Genomic DNA, 21,892 nt, shown 5'->3' with positions numbered 1-21,892 from the left:
TTAGCCTCCTTCGAAGAGAGGTTGTTACAGCTGGAAATTTTTGATATTAACAGGCAAATTCAAAATTTAGATTTAAGATTGTATTATTTAGAAAATTTTTTGAATAATAATGTACCTATTAATATTTGGAATGAGATTTCAGAACATCATAGAATATCCTTTTATAATTTCAAATATAAATATGAAGGAATATATTCAGGGAAATTCAATTGGCTCATTCAAAAAACAAAAAAAGCACAGATTAAAAAAATAAAATCGATTAATTATCAATTTCAAAATGATACAAATGTTATTTCATATCAAATTAAACCTGAGAAATTTGTTCAGTTAACTGATAATAATTTACATAAGACTAATGAAAAATGGTTTATTAATTTTTCCAGCTGTGACATCCCTCCTTCTGTATCTAATTTAATTCAATTGGGAGAGAAATTCTCCCTTCCGTCACATATTAATAAAAAAAGGTCAACCAGAGAATTTATCAAAGACTTTGAAAATTATAATAAATGTCTCAACGATAATTGTCAATCTAAACTAAGAACAGATATTATTCCAAAATTAAATGAATTTACACATAATAACAATAAAAATGTTAATAGTATTGATAAGGAGTTGTGTCACATGTATAAAGAAACTATTGAATTTTGCAAAGATAATCCCAATATTATATATACTAGAGCGGATAAAGGAAATGTTACCGTAGCTTTAGACAGAAATGAATACATCCATAAAATAGAAAATACATTAGAAGATACTAGTACCTATAAAATTATACAAAAAAATCCGATACATATAATTGAAAAGAAACTTAATAACTTAATTAAAGATTGGTTAGATAAAAAATACATTTCAAAACAAGCTTCATACAATTTAAAATTTAGTGATTCATCTCTGCCTAAAGTATATGGACTACCAAAAATCCACAAAATTAATGTGCCTTTTCGCTTAATAGTTTCTTCAATCAATACTGCATTATATGCTTTATCAACCTTTTTACATAATATTATTTCAAAAAGTTTAATTGATGACAATAAATATGTTAAAAATAGCTTTGAACTATTTAAAAACTTAGATGGTAGACAAATAGATAATTCGGAGATCTTAATTTCGTTAGATGTTGTATCTATGTTCACTAACATACCTTTGGATCTTGTCAATGATAGTATTAACAAAAGATGGCAATTAATAAATAAGAATACAACAATTCCCTTTGATGAATTTATCAAAGCAATTAATTTTATTTTTGACTCTACATATTTTACTTTCAATAACAAAATTTACAAACAAACTTATGGAACACCTATGGGGTCTCCATTGTCTCCGATATTAGCACATATGGTGATGCAAGATTTGGAGGAAATTGCCTTAAACAACTTACAATTAAATAATTCATTTTACTTTCGATATGTTGACGATATTATCATGACTGTTCCTGGAGATTTGGTGAACAAAGTCGTAGAAACTTTTAATAGCATTCATAATAGACTTCAATTTACGGTAGAAATTGAAAATAATAGATCTTTGAATTATTTAGATTTAAAAATAAGAGTAGATAACAACAAATTGAAAATAGATTGGCATCATAAGGATACGTTTTCTGGTAGATGTTTATCTTATTTATCAAATCATCCTTTATCACAGAAGATTGGTGTCATATATAACATGGTTGATAGAGCATTATTACTATCTAATTATGAATTTCATACCAAGAATATTGAGTTTTGCATTGTAACGTTATTAAATAATAATTATCCTTTACAATTAATTTTTAGTACAATACAAAGAAGAATTGAATTTATTTGTAAATTTAAATTAATTGGAACACATACTGATACTAGTAACTGTATTGATCGTCTTCCTATAAAAAAAAAACTTTTTGTTATACCATTCATTCCAAATATCACAAATTATATTACATCTAATTTAAATAAAGAAGTTTTTACAGTAGGACTCAGGAGTATTAACAAACTTAGTAGTATTATTAAAGTGCATAAGGACAATACAGATACTATACAAAAAAATAATATAGTGTATAAAATTAATTGTAAAGATTGCAGTTCGTCTTATGTTGGACAAACTAAAAGAAAGTTGATCACAAGAGTAAAGGAACATGAGCGCAATTTGAGAGGTGATCCATTGAAATATTCTGTAATATCTGAACATTGCAGTCAATATAAACATTTATTTGATTGGAATAATGTTCAAATTATGGATGTAGAATCTCATTACAACAAGAGATTGATTTCAGAAATGCTTTATATTAAAGAACAGAAGAATGGCATTAATGCCCAAAACGACACGGAAAAATTAGACAAAGCATATAATATTTTGTTTTGATATATCTTATAATAATAAATAAGTTTGACATTTCGAATTGCTAAAATCATAATTCCTTTATTCTTCTGACAACTGTCTTTTACACACAATGTATCTCTGGTGTAATAATATAATAATTTTATTGAAGAAAAGAAAGTTGCACTTGGGCATCTGAAATTTACGTAAGTTAGATATACTTTCATGTTTAGTTTGGTTTTATTTATCCTCTAATTAAATCTTAATTTTATTAATAATTCCATAGAATCACGATGCAGAAACAGCTTTATTTGACAATTTTCTTTCCTTTATTTTACAATTGACTAAGAGAGAATATTTGACATCTGAGTTATAGCTCATAGATTATTGGATTTGTTATATGTTTTTCGATATCTTTATGTATTTGAGACTGAAGAGGACTGCAGTAAGCGTCGAAACGTTTCGTATTTAATTCTGAATTTTTTTTTTTTTTTTTTATAATGTCAACTGATAAATTGTTGCTTGTTTATACCGAATATTAACACCTTACTTTTGTTGTTTTAGTATATATTTTAATAATATATTGTAGATAAAAAGATATGTACGCCTTTAAATAATATACATAAAAGCATTTATTAAATACACAATAACTTCAATTCTCGAATAAAGTAATTATATAATAAACAAGTAATTATATAAATACTGATCTAATATTTATTATACTTTTATTATTAAAAATAACATGTCCATCATGTCTGTTTTAAGTAATTTTTGATATTCTATTTTTTTATATATTGTTTTATATTTATATTCTATTATTTTTAAAATTTAAAATTAAATATATACATTGTATTATTTTTAAATGAAATTTTACTTGACTCTTACATCGCCCTTTCTATTTGTATTAATTATTGTTATACTAAGAGTCCTTGAATATTTTCATCTTATTTAAAAATAACATCTTTTATCCGTATTGAAACGACGAAGAAAACTATATTATAATTATTTCTTGGACGATAAAATGATCATTTAATTATTTATTTTTAGGGCCAAATGGATTGGACGGACCTCAAGGAGAAAAAGGTGAAAGAGGTTGGGATGGTGTGAATGGTTTATCTGGACCAATTGGTGAGAAGGGTGATAGAGGATATCCTGGTGCAGTTGGATTAATGGGTGTTGTCGGCTATGAAGGTCAGAAAGGTGAAAAGGGTGAAGATTGTCTCGAGCCGCCAATGGGACCTAAAGGAGATCGCGGATACCCTGGTATGTTTATAGTAATTTTTACGAATATCTTTACATTTTACATATATTTTCTCAGTTTTAAAGTAAACAAAGTTCATATTAACGTATGCACTACAGTACATAAGTAATAAATTTGAGTCAAATTTAATACATTTCTTGAGTTAAATGTTTAATTTCATTGTTTTAATTAAGATTTAAATTAATGACATATTTGAGTAGGAGTAGTGACAATTTATAGAAATGATTAAAAATAACTATAAGAAATAAAATTTTATATTGTAAATTTATGAATTTAACTTGCGTAAAGATGTGCTATAAAAAAAAATAACGCAAAAAATAAAATTTTCTATTGTATCATTTATTTATTTATGGCATATGCATCTAAAATATTACCCGGATTTTTTATATTATTTAACACAATGCATCTGAATATATTTTTTAGGCCCAAGCGGACCGCCTGGTCTTCAGGGAGAAAAAGGACTTTCGGGTCCGCCCGGTTTCCCCGGCGCAGATGGCATTAAGGGTGCGCAAGGTTTTATCGGTCCACCGGGACCTTCTGGACTACCGGGATTACCCGGACCTGTTGGTACCCCCGGTTTACCAGGTCTTCAAGGTCCCATCGGTGTGCCAGGACTTATCGGCGAGCCCGGTGCACCTTGCGAAACGACACCTGATTATCTCACTGGTATCCTTCTGGTCAAACATAGCCAAAGTCAAAGCATACCAATTTGTGAACCGGGTCATATAAGACTCTGGGAGGGATATAGCTTGCTTTATACTGACGGCGATGAGAGAGCGCACTCTCAAGACTTAGGTATGTATCATTTTTTAAATTATATATCTACTAATACAATTAAATTGAATAAATATTTAAAATTTATTATATATATATATATACAACAAGAGATTTTATTATTTAATTTCATTAAATAACAATACAAAATTAGAATTTTTATCTATCGTATCAATAATGAATGTAAAAATTAATTTATATAATTAATATTGATAAACTTACTTCTCATTATTCGTATTGTTAATATTTTAGATAAATATGCCTAGAAAAACGAGACAGAGGGAAATAATAAGATTTTATTTATTTAAAATATAATTATCATCAATATGTCTTATTCGATTTAAAAATATAAAATAATTATTGTGAAATGAAGCACAATCTTTAGATTCTCTTATGTTTATTTGTCGCGTATCTACGCAAATAAAAAATACAATATTTAGAAACATCGCACTCTTACGATTTTTATTATTGTTATTTTATCAGATCAGATTTTCATAAATTTATTACGGCTTTCTGACCTATATTTTCTATGAATGTAGTATCAGAGATTTGCGCGATTAATCCTGATTATCTGGAATTTATCTTAAATTGTTATGACACGTGTTTGAGCATTAACAAACATTTATATTCATTATTCAACGGATTTATATGCATCGTGTCACATATTTTCGCACGATTATGGTCTAATTAGCAAGCTAATACATACTTGCATTTTCAGTAAAACAGGTAATGCTTGTTTTTTTCTAACTCTCGCTCTCAGTGGGAGATATTGCGATCACACGAGATAATGCGATTTGTTGATCTTAGAGCGATGAAATTTCATTTTTTATGCAACTTAAACAAACTTGTCTCATGAATGATTATAAACAGGTTATGCTGGCTCGTGTATAAGAAAATTCTCGACGATACCCTTCCTGTTCTGCGACGTCAACAACGTCTGCCATTACGCTAGTCGCAATGATCGTTCTTACTGGCTATCTACCAATAGGCCAATTCCCATGATGCCCGTCGAAGAGACGGCGATAGAAGAATATATCTCCAGGTACGTTTATGATATTCACTATGCATGCTGTGGTCGTCTAGATTTTTATTGCGAACGCACAAAAAGTTTCTACATTCTTTAAAAAATAGTCAATAAAAGTTGTACAACAAAACTGAATATTTATTCAACCACGTAACTTGTGAGCTGAATTTTAAGACGTAAAACATTTAATTAATTTGTATTATTAACAATGTTTAATTTTCATTATTAGTTTTATCATTAATAATTAAGCATATTTTTAATTTCGTTTTTTCGATTTTAAATATCTCCTGATAAATAAATCTTTTACTTATTATTAAGTTAAAATACATTTTTCAACAAAATTAAAGGATCTTAAAACATTTAATTAATTTGTATTATTAACAATGTTTAATTTTCATTATTAGTTTTATCATTAATTAGTTTTATCATTTGTAAAAATTTTTTACAAAATTTGCCAAGTTCCACGGACCCAAGTAAAAATTGTGCACAAATGCAGTTTACAGCTTTCGAAAGAGTAAATCTTTACCTTCAATTTGTTTTTTTGTTAAGCTTTGTACGATTTTTTTCACCGAGTTATTTAACATTTAAGTAAAAATGGCCTTTTTACTTCAACGTTGAATAACTCAGTGAAAAAAATCGTACAGAGCTCAACAGAAAAAAATAAATTGAAGGTAAAGATTCACTCTTTCGAAAGCTGTAAACCACATTTGTGCACAATTTTTACTTGGCTCCGTGGAACTCCTCAAATTTCGTATAAAATTTTCAGGCTTGACACACTTTTATTAATGTTTGTGTAATTTTACGAAATATCAGTAAGATCATTTTTTGGAATACTGGTATGAAAAGTAGAGATTTCAAGCTTTCAAATGGATTTTTAAACATCTCGATACGATGATTTTTGACGAAGTTATTCTATCTCAAAGTTTGTCTATTTTTGCAGGGTGGAACAAGTGATCCTTTAATTTTGTTGAAAAGTGTATATATAATTAAAAATATAGTTACAAAATTATATAGTATACTAGATTTTTATATCTTTGAGCTTTAAGTGATACTTGATACACATTATCAAATACAGGTATATTGATTTAAAAACATAACTAAGAGCAAGATTAGCTAAAATCTAATCAATATGCATAAAGCGGTTATCGAAGAAATAGTGCAAAAAAGAAAAAATTAATATTTCTATATTCAATTTTTTCCTAGTTCTACTTATTGCCTATTTCTATCTATTGTCAATTTTTCTAGAAATAAATTTGTCTTTTTTGACGCACAAAAATTTTCAATTAATTCATTCTTTTTGCATTATGGAAATTCAAATGTTAAAGTCTAATACAGATCATACAAATTTCACTAATCAAACAATGAATTTGTGATTTCTGTGATAGATGTGTGGTATGTGAAGTTCCGGCTAATGTGATAGCGGTACACAGTCAAACGATAAGCATTCCAGAATGTCCGGCGGGATGGACCGGTCTTTGGATCGGTTATAGTTTTGTAATGGTAAGTAATTTTTTCTACTGTATACCATTGTATCGCGTGCCAAGCCCTGCATTAATGTATAAATATCCTTTACCAAAAAACTTGTATTTTAAACAAAGTTGTGTTCTTTTTTATTATTGTTTTATACAATTATTTTTCTCCTAAATCGCTAAAGTTCGAAATTTACTTCATATTTAGTTAGAAAGCTCACATCAATCATGCTCGAAATAAGACAAACTTTTATTCAAATGTATACTGTTAGGAGGCAAAGATTTGTCTCTCTTTGAAAAAGATATCCATTTTATTTGGAACGTTTTTTTCTTTCTCAACAATGATATTTGAGTAGATAATAAATGAGGTAGTTATCTTACTAACAATTTCTAATGTTTGAACCTAATCGGTATTTGCTCCATTTCCTTAACTGTAAACACAAACATTTTTTCACGTTGTGAAAAATTGTTTATAAATGTTTTTCGCAAACTTACATAATTTTAAGTTAAACAGTCTTATTTCTCGAATTTTCAAAAATTTTAAATAAAAAAAAATTGTTCAATTATGTAAATTTTGAACAAAAAGATACAATAATTTAAAGTAGACTACTGGATCCGCGAATACATTGAAAAGAAATTTATTAGTAAGTATTTGTTTAAACAGTCCTAACTAAATTTACTAAAAATATATTTATTATATTTAGCATCAGAATTAATTTGATTTTATTATCATTTTTCAAATGAATATTTATTTGCTGTAAGCAAATGTTTAATTTATACTATAAACTTAATAATATATCAAGATTTTATAAATTAATACTCTTGAAGCTTTCGCAGGCATTTTTTATATAGAAATTATGCATATACAGGTTGCTCCTTGCCTTACTGAAGAGTGAACTGCAATGTTCACGAAACGTTGGCATTCCAAAAATGGATTTGGACAAAGAAATCCAATCCGCGAAACGCATAATTTCTGTATTTTATAAATTACTTTTTCAATGAACCGATTAGGATTTAAATAAAGAAAATTCAGATTCGGCTGTATGGTTTTAGACCATTTAATTGGAAATTGTAAAATTCTAGTAAAAATGTAAAGATTGTAAATATAAAATTGGACACTTATAGATATTTATTTAAAAAAATTCTTTGCCATCTTTTCAGCATACCGGCGCAGGTTCCCAGGGTGGCGGCCAGTCCCTGTCGAGTCCTGGTTCCTGCCTGGAGGACTTCCGCGCCACACCGTTCATCGAGTGTAACGGCGCCAAAGGACACTGCCATTACTATTCTAATCAGTTCAGCTTCTGGATGGTGACCATAGAAGACAGCCAGCAGTTCAGGAGCCCCGAAAAACAGACCCTAAAGGCGGGTAATCTTAGATCCCGAATAAGTCGCTGCCAAGTTTGTATAAAGAATACATAAACGTGAGTCACCGTTTACACATAGAACACATACATGCATATACATACATACATAAATACACATTTGTACACACATACGCACATAACATACACACTTCCTTTTCTCCCTTCTTTTTTTTTACACGAGAACCGAAGCGAAACTATCATTACACGTATAAACGAGCAGTGATTGAAACCGATACAGATTCGTCGAGTTATTCAGTGTCTCGACGTTAGAGATTTCACGCGGAAATGATCTCTATGTTTATCCGAGGTAATGAAAATTTGTTCGATTCGCGCGAGATACATTTTGTCGCATCTCTGCTGTACGGAAAATTGAACTCGTCGGAGTTGTTTTGGTTCCGTTCTCTGATAACAAGGAAGAAAAGAGCGGTAACGTCTCGCGAATGATACGACGGAACGGAAGTTCAGATGACATCGTCCGATCCGCGTCGACGATGTTGAGAAATAAAGAGAACGGACGTATCCTTCTCTCCTGTGATTCCCTCTGCCTCAAATGTGTTCCGCAGCCACGTCTTGTCCTCATTATTTCCTCCTCGCCCCTCGTTGTCAGAACGCTTTGCCGTCCTGGATAGTTTCTTGCTCCGAGAGCCAACCTTCTCATTCGTTATCCGCTCTTTTATCCTCACGCTTCCTCTCTTTCGCCATATGTGTTTTCTTCTTTTTTTATATGTATAACTATTCAAGCAAGTGCCTTTTATAGCGTACTCTATTCTAGCATGTAAAATAATATATATTTATATTCTCTCGTATGAATCTCGTATTGAAGTCTAAGTTTATCGTTTACCACCACGGACACTGCCCATATTCAATATGGCACATTTTACATATTGTATATTAATATAAACGATCTTAGCCTGGTAATCGTGTGACGCCAAATATTTAAATAAATAGGTATTTTGCTACGTAGCTAATAAAATTCTATTTTCAAACTTCACCGACTCATTTTTACTTGTTTATATCTGTTCCTAAATAGCGCGCCAGTGCGACATTTGCATATAAAGCAATGAACAATTTTTATAAAAGCCTGAGGGAAAACGTGATAAAAAAAGAAATGATTGCTCATTCAGTTCATATTAGTCTATCAATTTTATACGCGAATATTTTGCAAACGACGAAAGCGAATTGATAGCTTTATCCATATTACTATTGTGCATGTCCTTTACATAGTTTAACAAAAAAAAAATGCGTAAAGAAGAATATATTTTAACCACTTCACATGCAGGAAACATTTTCTCGAGTGTCTCTTTCCGCAGTGCATAATTACTACAAGATTTTAATTGAATCCAAGAGATATTTTGCATGGAATACTCATTTTATCGCGAGAGTAAGAAATTTATTCCAGCAAATCTCTATTGTCAGAATAGTTTATTTTGCCTGTAAACGCAACTACAGTTTATTATAGATGATAATCGCTATAAAAACTTGCCAGTAGAAAAGTATAAAATGTATGTATATAGAGAAAAAATAATTTTGTAAAAATATATCTATACAAAAGTTAGCTAGATCTAAAAATAATTATGTAGAACACTTAAATTAGTTGCTGCATGTTAAACCTTTTTATAGCATTGTCAATGTTTAAGCATTTTATATAATTAGATGATCCAACGAAATTATTTTCAGATATTTAAATATATCTAATTAAATTTTCAAAAACTTTAGTAAAATCGTTTTTCTCTGTATATGAATATAAGAAGACTTAAAAAAATAATTTATTATAAATTTTTAAGTTTGAATTAAATTCCTGTTAGCAAAAATTTAGACCTAATTAGGATAATATTAAATAAGTAGAATTAATAGGACATTATTGAATCTTTTTTATCAAGGTTTTTGAACATAAGAGTTATAAATTTAATTTTTAATACTTTCTAAAAGTAAACTTGATAAAAATATTAATTTTTAAGTTCAATTATATCTATAAATATATGTAATAAAAGTAGACACTTCGTAAATTTTCGGTAAGCTTACTCTAAATTCATCAAAGAATTTTGGAGCTATTAATCTTGCTCTGAAACAAGTTATGTGTGTTTTATCATCTTTACGTGCAAGGCTATTCGTTTACTTGTGCAGCACGCAAGTAAACGCGCGATTTTTCGCGGCGATTTCACGCGTATGCTCAAACGTCTTGTTATGATAATCTGTTTTTCCAGAAGGAAAATTGCTAGCGCACTAACGTCGGGAGGCACTTTAAAGTTTCGAAGGGCTGTCTTCGTGTCAAGAAAGTTAAAATGCTTGCGGAATTCTATAAGAAATTGATCAAGATCAATGTCAATCAAAAACCATTTAATCCTTCATTAATTCGGTAAAAATTTATTTTCAAAATCAAAAGATTTTAAAACTTTAAAAATAATAAATATCATATTTATAAAACGTATTATTTAATTTACGTGTTAAATAATATATTTAACTTCCAAATCTTTTTTAGCAAAATTTTATTCTTAAATTTTTTTGAAATAAAGGAGGGCAGATATTAAAGATTTCTTAAATATTTAAGTTAAAAAATTATTTGGAAATGTTATAAAAATGTTGAAAAGAAATCTTAAATTTTTCCCTATTTTTTGAAAGCTTAGAATAATAAAAAACACTGGATAAAAAGAAATAGATTGCAGACGGAGGGAGTAAAAATATGATTGTAGACGGAGGATTAGTTTCCTTTTTGCTTCACACGCAATTTATAAAATATTCTCTTGATTCTTCAAGATATTTTTTCCGATTTGATACGTACGATACGTAAGGCTTGATAATGTAATTATAGGAATCTATATCAGTCGTAAAATCCAATATACGGTATTTCTACCTCTAAAAGCCCTGGATTTTCTTAAAATAATAATACGAAATTAACTTTCTACTCAGTTAATGTGAGAAATGCAGGTAACAGAAATAACATTATTTAAGATTTAGTTTCTTCAGAATTATCTTAAAATCGTTAAGGTAGAAAAAAAAGAGAAAAAGAAACGAAATCGATATTTTATATCCAATTATATCAATATCAGAGAGATATATATGATACATTCTATAATTTCACAATAAAATACAATTTACAATTACATTTTATATTTATTTTTCTTCGCTTTATTTTGGAAAAATAAATTCGTACGCTTACTAGGAATTTATTTATTCGCAAGCTGTTGCTGATTTGTTTATTTGAAGGCTGATAAATCGATTTCTCGGATCAAAGTGCGAACGTGAATACGAGATATAGAGTTGCATATTATTTACTTTGTTGTAACTGATATCACCAATTGATTCATTAGCATACGTTTCTTACATGCAAACAGCCTTTCACTCGCATTTGTAACGCCACATTCGATCAGAGTGTGAACGGACGCCTTGTTGAATGGCACGAGGATTGAATCGAAACGAAACACAATGCTGTGCCTGTAATGTACGCAGAGTTTGCACTCTTCTGCGAGTTTCCGTCGAGATATTGCGACATTTCCCCACGCATACATCAAGTCGACCTACGGAAGATATTTTGAGTGCAGAATACGATATACGCGAAGGGTATTATAGAGTTACAATACGCGTGAATTTATTTTTTGAAACGTATAGCCCTTGTCGTATGCTTTTCTATTGTTGTTTGTTTTTTAATTTTTTGTATCATTCAATTTTTAAAAAACGTATTAAGAAAATGTTCAAATCGTGATTCGTGAATGTTAAGAAGATTGGTAGTACAAACAATTTCGTGTAATTTTTATTTCCGACTATTGCCAACCGCAGGTTGGAATAACAGAGAGACCATACGTTTCACTGAGGTTGAATCGTTATTACTCTATTTCTTGATAATTATATAAGTTTAATAGCAACTTCCGCACATATATTTCTCATATTCGTTATTTTCTTTGGAAAATCAAGTTTATTGCAAAATTGTAACAAAACATATTGTATTGTAAAAAATTATTATGGCCAGAGTTAAATGTTACAATGCATACAATTATCTATTTTTTATTGACAATTTGACACATTGATTAATCATTACTATTTTATTTTCAATAACGAAGAGATTTTTTCCATAATCATTCATTAATCATTGTACTTTATTTTCAATGATGGTATTTAGGTCGGTAATAAGGTTTTTTTTTACAGAAGTAATTATTACGAATATATACATTTTAATAAGAGAATTATATATTTCATAAAAATAAAACTATTAAAGAGTAAGTTCTACTAAAAAAAAAAAAATAAAAAAATAAAAAGTAAATCGTCCTATTCATTAATCTTTATTATACTTCATTTTCAATGACCATGAGATTTTTCTATGATCATTCATTAATCATTTTTATACTTTGTTTTTAATAATAAAGAGATTTTTCTGTAAAAGTACTTATTACGGATGTGCATTTTAATAAAAGTTCTTTGATAAAAATAAAAATAGTAAAATCAATTATATATACAGGATAACACTATAAAAAAATAAAAATAAAAATTTTTTAAACAATTTTTACAAATAAAATATAACATTATGTGTTATAAAAACATATAAAAGCAATGTCAGAGTATTAGAATAATGCTACAGTTATGATGCAAGATTTATTGTACAGCGGGAATATATGTGGTTTTTTAAATCACAGATATATATATATATATATATATATATGTGACAAATAATTTTCTTAATAAGAATTATTATGTCAGTTTATCTGGCAACGATATGATAAGGAAGATATTTTTATCGGAAATGCTGTCAAGAAGCTTTTCGAAGTCGGTTAGCATAGCAATTCGAGACGAGCCTCCAAAAAACAGCCAACTACGCACTTCAGAATTAGAATAATGAATATTCAAATAATTTCTCCTGACGAAAGATTCAAAGTAATCAGAAATTTATATTTCACAATCAGTGACATCATGTATATAAATGTGTCATTAAAAAAATTAATCAGCCAATTACATGATGAACCGGAATATGGATTTTTAATGAGAAGTGATGTACGTACATACATATAATAATCTATTTAAAAATTTAAAAATATATTAAAATTCTTTTTATGTGACTCCAAAAATTTATTTTGTTATTTTGTTTATTTGCAAAATCGTTAATTGCTCAAGTATAAATAAAATTATAAAATGTATTACCAAAAATATTACAAATATTTCAAAGAATTTTAATAAATTTTTTATAAATTATTTTTCATATAGCTAATATTGTAATTGCGATTTAATTTCGCGGTAGAATTTGTCAAAACGATAATTTGCTATTATTCAAGAGTTATATCAAATTTATCCAGAGTTTTATTGAACTATAATCTTTAAAGTTTTATTGAATTATAATTTATTTAGTTGAGCCATGAAATTGCATTACAGAAATGCCAATTTATATCGCTGGTCGCAATCAGCGTTTGAATTTCAATTCAGACTCTGCGCTAATAGATTCAATGTAATTCTTATCTTTATAGTCATAAGCGATATTTCGTGCAGTTGTTACATTTTATATGTATTTATATTACGTACGATCTTCTTTTCAAATGCGATAATATTTTGTGTTACGGTTGAGAAATATTATTGCTATCACGTTACTTTCTACTCAAGATTCTCGTCTCGAAGAAAATTCCGATATATCCCAGTATCGATTGATGTCGTAGCAAGAAAGTTTACGAGGGAATCTCAAAGAGCGCAGCTAGGAGAGACGTTCGTTGTAAAGGAATCCTGCTGAGGCCAATGTGTTTAGCATAGTAAGCAAGTCGAGCTTCCAACGAGAGAAGCCTTGGTTCGATACAGATGCCGCATCTTGTAAAATAGAGCCACGAAACGTGAAATTCCATCTTAGCCCGACAGCTCGACAAAGTTTGACATCACGAAACCGGCGTCGCAGCATTCCTTCTGAGATTCATTTTGAAAGGAAGAAAGCCTTGCTAAAAAGTTTCCATCGCACTTTAACTTCACAAATTTCCAGTTAATTTTGTCTTTCATTAGATCTATTCAAGCAGATACGAAGAGAACGAAGAAGAAAAGAGTACTTTAATTTTTTTATATACGTTGCAAGCTTTCTGTATTTATTTTAACAAAGATGTCCTTAATTCTTAATTTCATAAACAGTTTAATAATATAATAAGAAAGTAATGCGCAAATAACACGTAAAAATTAGCGAATACGTAAATAAAATATACAAAGGAAATGTTTATTTTGTGTTATAGCATTAAAAAATCTGTCGTTGCTACATGATAATGAAGATAGTATGTGTCCATTTTTAATTAATAAAATTTTTAAGTAATTTTATTGGCCTATTTTTAAAGGCATTTAATGTTTCTGCTGTAAAAAGTTAATTTAATAATATAAACAATATCAATTCTTATTGGACCGCTAAATTTCAAATTGAATAAGACAATGCCACAGCGGTCTAAGCTGGATCACGGGTGCTTCTAAATAATTGCGTGTGAATTTATATACTACGTATGTAATTCTTCGATTGCGCGCCGAAATTTCTTCACACTTGAAACGCAACACTAATAAACGAAGATCGTGATCCAACTTAGACCGCTGTGGCATTGTCTCATTCGGTTAAAAATATAAGTTTTTAAATGGAATATTTTTCGAAATATGTAAAAACTTAAATATTAATCAATTTGAAATTATATTACATATTTTACATTCTTCCAGCGAATTTAGTTATTTCGCTCATTTCATTAGATTTTCTATCTAGTCGTGCAACTGCCGATAACATTCTCCGCAAAATTTTATTTGATTTGAAACTCTTAATTATTATTACTGAACACAGAATTATAGCTACCTATCATTATTACTTATTTATCGGCATATCTGACTAACTCCGAGGTGCACTAAGAATGACTCAGAAGTGAGTTAAAATGTGTTAAAAACTTTTTATTATAAAGTGTTTTTAATGTGTAATTTCGTGACATTTTTTTATTTACTATATTGGCACTTTGACGCACATGACTCTTATTTACCCTTACTCTCTTTTAATATACTTAATGCATTACTTATATTATTAATATCGCCAGATGGATGCCGATATGTTTTTTTTCTCAAAATCTGTTCGTCGATTTCTCTCATATTTATTATTTTTTACATTTGTCACAAAATATATGATAATATCGCCAATATGTGCTAACAAGAACTACCTATCACTCGTCTTTATGCAAAATTTCCAATCAATATCAAAGCGAACGTTTCGTGTTCGCTTTAATATCATATTGAAGCTTTATTTAATACATATATGTATTAGTACTGTTACGATTTTATATGAATTTATATTGTCCAATAACGATATTTGTAAGCGCTATTGCGTCAGTTAATTTTATTGATTTGTAAAAATATGACATACGTAATTATCATTATCACATTGCATTAAATCTAGTATAAGAGTAGTTTGAAAAGAAGTGATTTATATAAATTTTTATTATAAAATAGTAGAAGTTTAACGTAACATAATAAATATTTTAATGTATAACTTATTAATATAATTTTGAATATACTACGTTTTGAATAAACAGTGTGGCTATTAAAAAAAATTAGAGAAGTATTTTAATAATTCTATGTTGAAATAATATAATGAAATCAATGTTTAGATAAGTTGTGATATGTTATCGATGTAATAGTATGTAATCGATATGTAATAGTAAAACATCAGAAAGTACCGTAATACTACATTTTTATATAATAAGAAATATTTGTGTTAAAAAAATGTTATTTTTATTTATTAGAAATAAAAAATATGACTAACACATACAAATGAAATAATAAAAAGATTTAGGACATAAATGACTAAATTATTTTTATCTTTAATTTTCCCAAAATCCTATGTTATACTATTTTTATCCATTTCATTAAGTTCTTTTTTCTTTCAATAATTTTCTGATTTGAGAAAATTAGAATCACGTTATCTGAAAAAATTATATGGTAATAAGTCGGTTTTTTACTTCTTTGATACAATTAAAATAACAAACAACTATCGATTGATCAAAAACTGTTAATTGATTACTTCCTATGCAATCTTTTTTAGAGTAATTTTTAATTGATCCTATGCAATCTTTTTTAGAGTAATTTTTAATTGATCCGCTTCAATAATTTTCTTCAAAGTCATTATCAATGATGGTAAACCACCTCCAATCCTTTTCATTTTAAAGACTGCCATCTTTGTTACGAAATTTTTGAAATCATCATTGTACTGGCCATTCGTTTGTACTTTTCTAGGCAAATGCTTCGACTCATTCTTTCTGTTTTAGAATCTAGTTTAAATTAGATTAAAAATATTTGGAATTGCTTCTTTTTCATACATAATAATAATGATAACTAATTGATCACAAAATTAACATTGAAAACCAAATTATACTAGCATAATTAACAAAGTAAAATCTGCGTTTAAAAATGATACAACATGAACACAATTGACTGTATCCTTATTATAGAATAAAGCTGCCAAAGTTTAAAATAGTAAAAACTGACATTATTTTTGCATCAACCAGCAACTGAGCAAAGGCAATCAATATAGAGTTAAGACTACGGCACCAAATTTTTCATGTTAAATATTTTTAGCGCTTAGCTTGTGTGACATAAATACTACCGTTTAGAAACAGAATTGTTCTTCAATGAGAATTTAAGGATGTTTGTACATATTTTCAATATGATAAAATTACAGATTATTCTAAATCGCATTTAAAAATAATACGACAAATTTGGTGACTATTTATTATCCGAATTATAAGCTATTTTAATAAAGTAGTATTTTTTAAATCTGTGCTATAATAAAAAGTAGTATTGTTTTTATCTGTACTCTAATAAAAATGTATAGAAATGTATTATAAAATAAACGATAAAAATCTCGACTTTTTAATACAAATATATCATGTATTTAAAATTATTTATGTACTTTTTGCAATATATGAATTAGTTGTCCAGTAAATAAACAAAATATTTATTCGTTCTATATCTTTGTAATTAATCAGTGAATCGCAATAAAACTTTGCATAAGTTATTTTGAATATTTAAAATATTACAAAAAATATTTAAAAATTTAAATTTATTTATCACTTTTTAAATTTTATTTTATAACAATAAAAATAATAACAAATAAAATAAAAGACTATAAAAATGTGTGTTCTATAAAAACGGAATGTTTTGAAAACAACATACATACATATATGTAAAGAATAAATATTAAAAAACAAAATAATAGATAACAACCGTTACGAGCAATTATAAGTTGTAATTAATCATAAACAATTATACAATCAAAAGATCAAAAATTAATATAATCTCTAAAATAACATTGTATGATACATCGATAAAAATTCCAATAACAAACGTTTCAGCTTCACAGAGCCTTCATCAGTGTAGAACCATAATATATAATCGTTATTTTTTGATGGAAACTATATATCGGTATAATTTTTTAATAAATTCTTGATTTTAACCTTCATTAGATGTTATTCTTCTTTCAATTCAAATACAGTCTCCTCCATCCAGTAGGTCATATTGAATTCCAGAAAAGAATTTGATCGTTGAAATGCGAAAATTCAATTATGTCAACAATCTAAATATATAATTAAGAATACAATTTAGTCATATTTAATCTAGATTTACTATTGTTAAACCGTAAAATAACTCACATTGTCAATCATTAAAATAACTTTCCAAATTAAAAAAGAAGAAGAACAAATAACATGTTGAAACCACCAGCGATATTAACGAAATGACGCTGTAACATATGAAAGTCAAACAACGATTCAAAATAAATATTAACACATTTGTAAAAATGAGTATAATTGTACATCCTTAAGAATATAGTCGCTCTCCATTTTTTTGTTCTCTCGCTCTCAAGTCCATTTTATGAAATATTATACGGTCTAAGCTAAAATAATCGTACAAGAGACGAAAACGATGATGTTTCTTAATCGTAAATTTACAGATTCGAATTTTGCATCATATACTATCTTTGCGTATATAGAACACGCGTAGACGAATCCAAACTATCAATTAAGCCTGATAAGAACTCGATGGGCCCCGTCATCGTTTTTGAGATTCAATAATCTTGGGCACTCGCAATTGGCCGACATATATGATAGATACACGGAACAATTTCTTGATACGTGTGTACTTGGTGTGAGAAACTACTGTATTTTTCGATGGAAATTTCCATTTCAAACTTTAACTAGCTCTGTTCGTAGGACATGTATAGAAAGAATAAAAATGCTTTTATTGTGTAATTCAAACTCAAACTATCGATAGATTAAGCCTAATAATAATTCGATTGATTCGGCCGCGTTTCTAAGAAATTATCCGATAATTTCGCAAGTAGTTGTATATATGTAAATACACGGAGCGATTTTGTACTACACGTACACTTAGCTATCGTGTCTCTTGATATTTTAAAAGTAATTAGGTATATCCGTAATCTAATAATTTTAATTTATTTTTCTCTTTTATAAGCGAAAAAGAGAAGCTTATAATATGATGTATAATATATGCAAAAAATTAAGAGAATCACACATCGAAAAATGACGAATTTTATCTTAATGTGTCTACGCTTCTTTGATCGACCATTTGTGTCTAAGTTTTTGTAGATAGCTGTCATTTTTGCATCTGATTTACCAACTCATCCCTCAAATTTGCAGAGCGCATTAAATACAGCGGGAGGAACGCACTATTAGACCCAATTAACGAGTAAACGCACGTTCGCGATGTCGTTGTCATAATCGCTGTACCGAAACAGCACTCGAATAATCTCCACGACTGTAACTTGGAGTAAACAGTTACCAGGTATAATTGCATAAACATTAGAGAGACGCAACAAAATAGAGCCGGTGGAGATAAGGTTCTACATTCTAGACCCCGGAGGTGCAACGGAGACAAGTAGAGACTGATGGAGGAGAAACGGAGAAGCACTCTATTTGTTTTTGTGTAGATGACAACTACGTCGAAGTTGCTCGAAGCATTCGTTCCCTACATATAAATAGGGGAATCTATTTAGTTAAAAGAAGGTGTGGTGCCGAACAGACCAATCCGACCGGTTCATTTGTCCTCCAGCCTCCGTAGAGCATTTCGTTTATTAGTGCGTTGTTTCAATCGAGACTCAGTGACGGAGAACCAGCTAGACGAGAATCGTCGATTGTATCGATAGCGTATCAGTTGTGCGAGAACCGTTGATCGTAACCGTCAATACCTACGAGTCGAGAGACTCAAACGTTTCCTTGGAGACACACGTGCGACCACTGACTATTTACTGGCAATATCAATAAATAAAGTTTCCGAGAGACACTTCTTTGCGAGCGACAAGATGTTGGTGCCCAGCTTTCGTGAACATTGGAACGTTTGCGCCTCCGATATTGCTCGGAAAACGCACAATCCCGTAAGGTCCATCGTAGAGAATATGGTTATCGAGCCCAATCCTGAAAAGAAGATGATCGCGTTGTCTATTGGTGAGTTTATTCTATATGTAGGAATTGTTTCATTGTGAGTCTAATTATAAAAATACTTGCTTTGTACGAAAAGAATCTTTTAGTTTTTAAAATTGCGTGAGGGTTATTGAACGACGAAGTTCAATATAAAGTAAAATTATAGATTTTGTTTATAATATTATATATAGAATGTTTTTTCTACACACACACACAATCACAATATATTTAAAGAAAAACTAAATTTAAACTAAATAATGTAAAATAAGAAATTTAATAATTGTGAAAAATGCTTAAAAAACGTATCAATTTCTGAAATATTATATTTGGGTATTGTATGTGATATTTAAGAATTTAGCGATACCTCATTTGCATTATACATATATAATATTTAAAATTCATCATTAATACTTTAGGATTTTTGAGATTGCCATTCTTTTACTCTATGTATAAAAGAATAAAGATAGAAAAATACAAAATAGTCTATCGTGATACGGACTGCAATCGAGAAGACGCTATTAGCGCTATTTGTATCATTCTATCTTCATTTCGTCTATTAGATGTGAAACAAGAATAATGTACAAGGATAGAACACAAACAGCGCTAATAGCGTGTTCTCCGAACACAGCTATGGTGTAATTAAACAGTTGTTTATCTTCACGCAGCGTAAGGATGATGGAGCCAAAGGTTGATCATTTTTCTTTGAAATAAAAGGAAAGATTTGGTCACATCTATTTATTTATTTTTTTTTTCAAATACAAGAAATATCTATAAAATTTTTCATAAAATTTTTTGCGTTATCTTTGGGTAAACTTTATTGTTATATACTAGTCTATTATCATTAAATTCTTGTAGTATCTTTTATAAATATTTGGAATCAATACTTTCCCCTGAAATGTTTCCCTCTTGAACGAGAGATAATTACGTGTCATAATATTTATTTTTAGGTTTGAGAAATCTTTTTTTTTTATACACGCGTGCGACCAAGCAAAATTATAATTTGCGCTAGTGTCTGATGTATGAGAATGGATAATTATATGTAAATAACTTAATATATAAAAGATTAATATGTAAAAAATTAAGTGCATAAGAATGAAAAATATAAAATTATTATTTTTATTCGTTTTACTTACAGCACACTTTGTGAAAAACGTTACGCAAATAGGGGGTCACTTACAAAGGCTCTGAATACCGGCTTTGTCGGTAAACGCGGATAAATGCATACAAATTGCAAACTTTCGCTGTTCCCCGCGAGTACGGTTAGATCCTCAATATGCATGATCTCCGGAGCTTGATGTGAAAAAAGTTTGACGGATTGGTGAAAAATGGAAGGTCAAATATATCCCATGCGAGGGAAATATGCTAGAATATGAAAAAGCGCATTTTGAGCAACTCTAGAGACCCACAGGAACTGGGTTGGAAATACCGAACTGCGTTCAATGCGATCTATTTGTTTTTTTTTCAAACACAAGAAATATCTATAAAATTTTTCGTGCGTTATCTTTGGGTTAACTTTATCGTTATATGCTAGTCTATTATCATTAAATTCTTGTAGTATCTTTTATAAATATTTGGAATCAATACTTTCTCCTAAAATATTTCTCTCTTAAATGAGAGATAATTACGTGTCCTAATATTTATTTTTAGGTTTAAGAAATCTTTTTTATCATAAGATTGCATTGATACTACTAAACTTACTATCAAATTGTAGACAAATATAGAGTAAATTACGTATCATTTTATAAAAAGTTGATAAGATATAATTATTTAGAGTTTTATATAAATATTACTCAACAAAATTACCTTTTTAAAAAAAAGGAAAAAAAAGGCGCCAAGTGTGTTAGCCTCACAAAATAAAATGAAATCTTTTTAGATTGCGCCAATTATGAAAGGAATATATTTTCTTGACACATATATAACATACTTTATTTCAAAAAGTAAAAGTACAAAAAACTTGGCGCTGCTAGACCTCAAAATATACAATAATAAGATGGTTATTAAATAATTCCGATGAATATGAAAAATAATAAGAAATTAATAGAAAAAGAAATAAGAACTCGTTATATAAAAATAAACAATATGAAGAGTCAAGGGTGATATAAAAAAAATAATAAGGTCTCTCTCTCTCTAGCAGCGCCAAGTTTTTTGTACTTTTACTTTTTGAAATAAAGTATGTTATATATGTGTCAAGAAAATATATTCCTTTCATAATTGGCGCAATCTAAAAAGATTTCATTTTATTTTGTGAGACTAACACACTTGGCGTCTTTTTTTCCTTTTTTTTAAAAAGGTAATTTTGTTGAGAT

The 21,892-nt window shown here is 28.6% G+C and overlaps 2 protein-coding genes across 2 annotated transcripts in view; both read left to right on the top strand.

Annotated features, from left to right (window-relative positions):
- The window catches only part of Col4a1 (Collagen type IV alpha 1), a 30,142-nt gene extending 20,967 nt beyond the window's left edge, over positions 1-9,175 (top strand). Inside the window, exons 23-27 of the mRNA XM_018542025.1 lie at positions 3,340-3,555; positions 3,977-4,348; positions 5,198-5,369; positions 6,737-6,851; positions 7,982-9,175. Coding sequence (XP_018397527.1) covers positions 3,340-3,555; positions 3,977-4,348; positions 5,198-5,369; positions 6,737-6,851; positions 7,982-8,239 — 1,133 coding nt within the window. The 3' untranslated portion in view covers positions 8,240-9,175. The remainder of the gene's footprint in view (positions 1-3,339; positions 3,556-3,976; positions 4,349-5,197; positions 5,370-6,736; positions 6,852-7,981) is intronic.
- Positions 9,176-19,375: 10,200 nt separating this feature from the next.
- Tat (Tyrosine aminotransferase) overlaps positions 19,376-21,892 on the top strand; it is a 19,291-nt gene continuing 16,774 nt past the window's right edge. The window contains exon 1 of the mRNA XM_018542069.1: positions 19,376-19,610. Within this exon, the coding sequence (XP_018397571.1) occupies positions 19,469-19,610 (142 nt within the window). The 5' untranslated portion in view covers positions 19,376-19,468. The remainder of the gene's footprint in view (positions 19,611-21,892) is intronic.

The sequence above is a fragment of the Cyphomyrmex costatus genome, unplaced genomic scaffold, assembly GCF_001594065.2.
Source record: "Cyphomyrmex costatus isolate MS0001 unplaced genomic scaffold, Ccosl1.0 scaffold302, whole genome shotgun sequence".
Classification (NCBI taxonomy): domain Eukaryota; kingdom Metazoa; phylum Arthropoda; class Insecta; order Hymenoptera; family Formicidae; genus Cyphomyrmex; species Cyphomyrmex costatus.
This window is presented reverse-complemented; position numbering and strand designations above follow the sequence as displayed.